Consider the following 7,852-nt stretch of genomic DNA (forward strand, 5'->3'; position numbering starts at 1 on the left):
GTGAGAGTTAACTATGACACAAAACTCTAATCATAAGGTTCCTTGAACCTTGGACTGCCAAACATGGTTCTAACAATTGGTATGCGGATCCGAATCAATCTCTGGTCGATCTTGGATCAGGAATCGATCCCAGACCAAGGGTAAAAATAAAAAATAAAAAAAATCTAAATTTTAATGAAAATATAGGTAAAAATGTCCAATCTAAACTGATACGGGCTGATCTGTATCAACAAGCGAGAGACTGATACCGTATCCAATACGGATACAAAGCCATGCCAAATGAGGAGAAAACATACACACACGTATTACATGATACAATGAATGGCCAATGGTTGTGTAAGCAATCCTGAGTCTCTCCCATGACCTGGGTTTATTGAAGGGGTCCAGATTCTTATATCACTCTTTGTAGAAATTGTTTCCTGACAAAATTGTAAGGAACACAACCAATATACACTAGAAGCCAAGATACTAAAGAATAGATCCAAATTCAGTCCATAACCACTTTATAATCACAAAATTCCCATTACATTCCATATCCAATGCCCTCATGGCCACTCCATATTGGAACTCAAATGTTTTCTGAGTCTTTTCCACCTCTCTCTCTCTCTCTGACCTTGGAGCCTGATGGATGATCGTACTAACTTTTCACTTCTTCAGCCATCGTCGCTGCTTCTGTTTTTTCCACTCCTCTGTTCACTATGATAATCTTGTTCAGCCCAAGCCCAAGTGCTTTACAAAGTAATCCTCAGGGTAACAAGTGACAGAAAATCATATGTTAGCCTCAACCAAGTATACATGGACAAGAGGTTTTAGCCATCATCACCAATGAGAACAAGATGGTCAGAGTCTCTAATGAGCTCAATCTCATCAATTTCAGCACCATCACTAGTTAGGATTTTTGTGGGTCTGAACCCAAATTTCTGAGTACAGATATCAAGCAACTCTGGAAAGGACTCTGGCAGGCGAATGAGCTTTCTGGTGACACCACCAGTTACAGGGTAACTAATTGTGACTCGTGCAGAGTAATACCCAGGGTTCCTATTAGTGCCTGTAGAATGGCCAACAGGTGAAGGTATGAATCTTTCACTTGCATGGGCAGCTGACATGATCCCAAACAGTGAGTTGTGGAAGTTGTTAGACTTGCGCCTTCGACGATTATCCCTCCATGGAACCTCAGTTGGAGTGGTTGTACCTTCTTCAGATAATGGGCGAAGAGCTGGCTCACTTGTAAATCTACCAAGAAAACACACCCTGGGCTGCTCAGAAACATTAATGGAGGATTGGTCACGAGTCTCTTGTCTGGATTGGAAGAAAACTTTTATCTCTTCGTGGCCCTGCTGATCTGCTAGACTCCTTGGGGTCCAACCCTGGGCATCAGGCCTATCAATGTCAGCTCCATGGTTCAAGAGGAACTCAACTATTTCATTATTCCCTTCACAAACTGCAATATGAAGTGCAGTAGATCCATTGCTCTTAGGCAGTTTTACATCTCCTCCATATCTTACAATGTCCTTGAGCAAGTTCAAGTCATTTTGTTCAACAGCAGTACAAGCAAACTGACCCACATCACCAGAATAGATGTTTGCACCATTGTTGACAAGAAGTTTGATCACTGATTCATGTTTTTCTCTTATTGCCTCCCACAGTGGAACATTTCCTTCTAAATCTGCATGGACCAAAGAAAAGGAGGAAACATATTTGACTACATCCCTTAAATGGATTCTATATCCTACAAAATAACATTTACATGTAGTTCTGACTAAAAGTCTTTCCCTAAAACAAGTGCTAAATACATAAATTTAATTTTGACAACATAACCCTATAAAGGAAATAGTATCTAGAAAGTTGTTTCTTAAAATTTTGAAGGGTGATGATTAACCACGGCTTGGAATATCATAGAAGATGGAGAGAAATATTGCTAAAAAAAATCCATAACAACGATTTAGTACTTAAATTGAGAGAGTGACCATGAGAAGGGGACACAATTGAGAAAGGGTGATCTCTGAATGCAAGCTCTTCTATTAGATGATGACAATGAAATTATAAATTTCTTCTCATATAACCTCATGACATAATAAATACAGAATTGTCTGGTAAGGAGTAGTATAATAGATCCATATTGATGATACGTATAACATAATAAAGAAGGTAAGAGGTAGTTTCTATTCTTAATTCCATCTTGGCAGATACCAACATGAGAATTTTCCCCCCTTTTGATCAGTTATAATTGGAGTGTTTTTGCCACACAGTTGCAAATTGTCCAATTGCAGAAACGTCAATACAAATGAAACATTAATAATCTATACTCTCAAGGACATGTAAGTTTGTTATGACTATAAGGCCAATAATGGAAAATCTTTTTGTCATTAATATAAAAGACGGTAGAATTCCACTATAGAAAGTTCAGGAAGGGTATGCCATTAGACAGAAATAGTGCAGGAAGAGAGAATTTCGTGGAGAAGATTATAGACTTGACAGAAATAGTGAAACTGAGAATAAGGGGAGAGTGATCGATCAATGCCTTGTGAGGAGAAAAATAAAACAGAGAACATAATTTCAACGAGGCAGAAATTCTGAGAAGATTGTCCTAGAATACCATTGGTACCAATATAAAAGAGCAGGAGAGTGGAGACGACAGGGAGGGATTTTCTCTACTGCATTTTCCTAATACATATATGCCCATCTGTTGATGTTGGTTGTGAGCAAGAACATACCTTTACTATTAGGGTCAGCTCCATAGTCCAGTAGGAGTAGGACACAGTTTTCATATCCTTTTGATGCTGCTATATGCTGGTTAATAAACAAAATAAAAATCAAAAGTAAGAAAAAATTGTTCAAGGAAGAGACTTTTAACAGAAAACTTGAAATACTTAAATCAGATGTAGGAGCAAAGTAAATGTATGGACCAGAGCACTGCGCCCACTGCCATTAGATTCATTTGGATCCAACCCCTTTCGCAGTAACTGATGCAACAATAGTTCGTCTCCTCTACCCGCTGCAAAGCATAGACTGAGTGGAAGGTCCATTCTACCCCGAGCTAGCATGTTCTCTGTCTCTGTTAGAACTACTTGCATCACTGGGTCCTTCAGCTCCTTCAAATGCTGCACCGCCCATAAACAAAACAGGAATAGTGTGCATAAATACAAGAAGCCATACTTCTGTCTCTAGATAGGTTTCACTTTGCAGCTATTTAGGTGAAAATACATAGTCATAAGGCTGCCATCTCTACAAACCTGAAGGAGATTGTTCATGATTATGGTCCCATCTCCAACATTAGCCTGAACTATATTCAAAAATACAGTTCGGTTCAACCGCAGCAACTGACTTAATCGCTTAGTGCGAACAGTGAACAGCTGCGGCCTGTAGCAAAGAACCCCAATCTCACCAAAGATATCACCAGTCTTTGCCTCTCCGACAACCTGCAGTCATTCTTCCATGTCAGCCTTTATGTTATAGAAAACTACAATGTTTTTTTTTTCTTTTTCCGGAAGTTATCGGCTATGATATTGTTATCCAGGGGTTTTTTTAAGTAATTGCACTTGCCTGTTCCAGTCCATTCTTTAGTACCACAAGATCCTGGAAGGAAAAATCCACAACATCAGAAGCCATTATTTGCAAAAATCATAAGTGTGGGAGAAAAAAAAATGGGATCAAGATTGTAGAATGAGAAGTAGACAAACAATAATCCTAAATTATATCACTGCTTCAAGTTTGACGCCAGATATAAGAAATTAAATCATAAAAAGAAGTTCAGTATTCACCACGGAACCAGTAACCAGTATGTAAAAGTCTGTTGGTGCTTCATTCTGCAAGATCACATCTTCCTTGGGGGGAAAATACTCGGCTTTCATCTCAGAGACCTTCAAATTTGACGGATAGAAGACAACAAAGGTAAGAAGAAACACATTAATCACAAAATTGGAAGTATAGTAATTGTTCTTAAGGGGTTACCAGCTGAAAGAGCAAGTCATTCGATACACCACGGAACAAGTACACCTTGTCAACAAGAGAATAAAAAAGAAAATGTGATATACTTGATCGGATGGCTTTCGGCAGGACATCAAGAGTCTCTTGCTGCTGCAGTCCTTCTGAGTCTGTTCTGAACTTCAAACACAAATGTGCAAGCATCTGCTCCTGCAGGCGTGTTGGGAGTTGGTGACGTTGAGCAAAATTTGATGCCGCTTGAATAGTATCCCTCTGTAAGTCCATAGAGAAATAAATCAACAATGAAAGGGAGAACTAATCCCACAGAACCAAAAGTCAAAACAAGCACTGATGACAAAACCAAACAAGTCATGATTCAAATATTCCTAGAAACCATAGTTAAAGCATCTTAATAAGTAACAAATACATTCAAAAGACATACATACTAAAGAGATTCAAAAATATTTTACACATGATCTAGAAACACACCAGTAACAAATACATTAATGAGGAATTATGTTGCAACTTTCATCAATCTAGCTTTGTAGTAGATATTGGAAATCGGCAGAGAAAGAATCACTCACAAATTTTCTAGTTCTACTGGTCCCATGGACGACCAAGTTGGTCATATTTCCAATAAGATATGCTGTCAATCCAAGGTTGAAAAGCATGTAAAATATGTCAAAGATCATCTCCCTTGTATTCTGAGCATGCAAATCACCGTATCCAACAGTTGTGAGCGTGGTGATGGACCAGTATATTGATGTCACATACCGTATCCAAAGGCTTGTCTGAAGAAAATTACTATAAGATGCTCCAATCCATGTGTTTTTTGGATCATGGTAACGTGCAGCAAGAAGATAATAAAAGCACCCAGCACAGTGAACTGCAAAGAGCGTTACCTGCAAGAACATCCAAAATCAGTTAACTTAACTTACTTAGCTCATTACTAAACAGTTCCTACCCTTTTAGTACAACAGAAAAGAGAAAAAAAAATTTCCAAGAAACTCACACAGATTAGTTTTGCACAGCGAACCCAGAAGTAATTGAAATGCCTGTCTTTCTCCAATCTGTTAAATAAAGCGTGAACTTGACAATTATGATCCAGACACCAAAGCTCACTATTCTAGTTTCAAAATCAGGGACCTGAAGATCCACCATACCTGGCAAAAAGGGAACCAACTCTTCGGAGACGCCATAAACGAAGCATGTTAAAGAAGCCATAAGACTCAATAGATGAAGGCAATACCCTCCGGGCAACTTCTGAGGGGATTGTGGATATGACATCAAAGGCAAACCAGGTGCGTGCATACTTCCAAGCAATCTGCTTTGGGTTGTCAATTAGGAGGTAAGTAGTTTTATCAAGGAAGGCAACGAAAAAGGTCAGCATAATATCGACGGCGAAGAATCCATTAACTATGTTATCAGTAATTGCAAGAGCTCCCCTTGGTCCTTGAAGGAATCCAAATTCAAATGGAGATACCCAAGCAGTGTATATAACAAGAACAACCAGAAAGGTCTCCCAGGCTCTGCAAGTATTAGTTCAATCAAGGTTAAATTCAGTAATAAGAATGTATCCATCTAATAAAATCTAAAACAAAAAAATAGTCATTCCCTTGAACCAATTCAAAGGAAACTGACCAATTCTGATGAAATTGTATACATTCTTAGAAAAAGCTAAAGCATCTAAAAACCAGCCATTCTCTTAAAATAGCAAGGCAGATAAAGGGTATCAACCACATAATCATCCAAACTTAAATTGAAATTTCATTCTCCCCCCATGTATAAACCAAAATCAACAAAGAAAAACTACGGAAACCATCAGGAAGAAAGTATAATATTTTTAGCAAAACCTTCAAAATCATTAACCAAACAAACCTACTTTCGGACTTCAATACCTTCGAAACACGTTAGTACATGAAAGAACAGGGGAAGGGGACCAAAGATTATACCGTGAAAGCCTATCAATCGAAGTATTTGTGTTTCCTTATCTTAGAATTTCAAGCATACAGAAAAGGGTAGGAGTAAATATCAAAAGGGAAACAAAACCAATGCACCTCATGCAAGCTTCAATAAGCGAACAAAATTAGTATAAAGAAAAGGGAGAATGGGGAAGAAAGAACCCAGAATTGAAAAGTCTTTGAAAAGCCCAGGAGAAAAAGGAAATAAAGAGAAACAGAAGAGACCCGTTATTACCTGTAACGACGGTCATAAGGAGAAATAATGAACCAACGCAGCTTAACTCTGCGATTACTTCTAGCTCCAAGGGAAGGAAGAAGGGCATTGGAAAGGCTGTATTGACTACCTTCTCTTGACACTTGCTCAATCTCCTGACCGCAAACAGAGACACTGAAAACACCATTTTTAAACCTTTCTGGCATTGCTTTTAATCTAAAAGGAAGGGGAAACAACCCAAGCTCTCCCTTAGCTTGTGGCTTTCTATTTCTGCTTCACTTGCTTCTCTTGGCTATCTCGACTCTTGAGTCTCGAGTCTCGAGTCTCTTCTCTAAATTTATATAAAAGCTTTACGTTTCGCCACCTCCACTGCAGTGACGGAACTGCACTGTCGTTGGGAACTCTTTATATCTATTTTCTTGATTTTATTCCAAATTTAGTTTAGTTTATACTTTATAGTCAGTTACTCCTCCGGTAAAGGACTCTACGCTCAACATCTTACGTAAGGTACCAAAAAACCAAAAATTTCCCAAATCCATATCGGTCTCGCACACTCGGGAGAGAGAAAGTGGTGATTCCTTAGAGTGCCATGTTTTTTTTTTTTGGGTAAAAACCTTAGAGTGCCATTCTCTGTGATAAGAAACGCTCCTACTACATGTCTACATCAGTTTATTTATGGGAAGAGTTCCCTCTGAGGGAGCGTAGCCCCTACATGTGTGTGGATTCGTTGAACAGAAACATCAATAGGGCTAGCATTTTTGTCTTTTATGGGGGTGGGATAGTCATTTCGTCCCCTTCTGTGTCTGAGCACAGGGCCACGTTTCGCAATATAAATCATTTTCCCTTATTTATATTGAGCAAGAGATCGTTGCTTGGTCGTGTAGCGCCTACATCAACGTGAGAGCTAATTAGAGCACATGCAAGAGCATTAAAATAGATGTGATTTTTAATTTCATGGGAGGTAGGGTAGTATTTTGGCATGGTCCTATATCTCGGCATATGTAAAGGTGTCAATCGATCTAATTCTGATTATTTGGTTCGATTCTAATGCGGTTTACATTATGATAAGGTGAAATAAAAACCAAGCTGAATAAGAATCAACCAAAGTCAGAATCACTTAATATATGAGAATGGATCACTTGCATGTGTACATGCAAGTGAACGTACATTTGAGAGGTAACCACCGGTCCAATTTGTTTCCATTAGTGCCCCTCCTCTTCTTGTAATAGGCAAAAATTAGACATGTGGTTACCTCTTACATGGTCCACGTATGTGCAAAGGAATCCAACTCATAATATATTAAGAGAAAAGGGTTTGTGCCATTTTTTCACAAACAAGCCTTAATGCCACGGGTAGATTTTTTGGGTTATTTGGATTGATGATTTGACAATTTGACTTCTAAATGCATGGAGAGACTATCTCAACAAATCAATTATGACAATATGTTGTCTTTTTGGTAAAGATTATGGCAATATCAACTGTTCAACCCATTAAGGCAACTTGTGCTATTTTTGCCAATTATAAAAGGAGAGGTATTTATGAAAATAAAATAAATATGTGATTAGCTCTGAGATATACGTCAAGTGGTCAAGTGTAGATGATTCATTCTTCACTTTGTCTATAGTTCGATTACAAACAAATAACAAAACCGATAAAAAACCAGATTGAAAGCGACAACTCTCTAAATGATTTGATTTGGATTTGGCCTAGTAACAGATCGTAATCGATTCAATTCAACCAAAATCAGACCAAA

The 7,852-nt window shown here is 38.3% G+C and overlaps 1 protein-coding gene across 1 annotated transcript; it reads right to left on the reverse strand.

The window, feature by feature from the left end:
• Positions 1–640: 640 nt before the first annotated feature.
• LOC122651843 (potassium channel AKT1-like) lies at positions 641–6,336 on the reverse strand. The gene is made up of 11 exons (XM_043845397.1): positions 6,121–6,336; positions 5,088–5,453; positions 4,937–4,994; positions 4,509–4,826; positions 3,952–4,197; positions 3,762–3,860; positions 3,544–3,576; positions 3,234–3,419; positions 2,907–3,101; positions 2,715–2,790; positions 641–1,666 (listed from the first exon to the last, which is right to left on the reverse strand). Exons 1-11 carry the CDS (start codon positions 6,303–6,305, stop codon positions 810–812), a joined length of 2,619 nt encoding a protein of 872 aa, XP_043701332.1. The 5' UTR covers positions 6,306–6,336; the 3' UTR covers positions 641–809.
• Between the last annotated feature and the right edge of the window lie 1,516 nt (positions 6,337–7,852).

This window comes from Telopea speciosissima, chromosome 2 (assembly GCF_018873765.1).
Source record: "Telopea speciosissima isolate NSW1024214 ecotype Mountain lineage chromosome 2, Tspe_v1, whole genome shotgun sequence".
NCBI lineage: Eukaryota > Viridiplantae > Streptophyta > Magnoliopsida > Proteales > Proteaceae > Telopea > Telopea speciosissima.

Coding starts and splice junctions, on each gene's coding strand:
- LOC122651843 (XM_043845397.1), bottom strand. CDS start 6,305: ATGCCAGAAAGGTTTAAAAATGGTGTTTTCAGTGTCTCTGTTTGCGGT. Junction 3,420..3,543: donor TAAAGAATGGACTGGAACAG/GCAAGTGCAATT, acceptor GAATGACTGCAG/GTTGTCGGAGAGGCAAAGAC. Junction 2,791..2,906: donor GCAGTGGGCGCAGTGCTCTG/GTCCATACATTT, acceptor TTTATTAACCAG/CATATAGCAGCATCAAAAGG.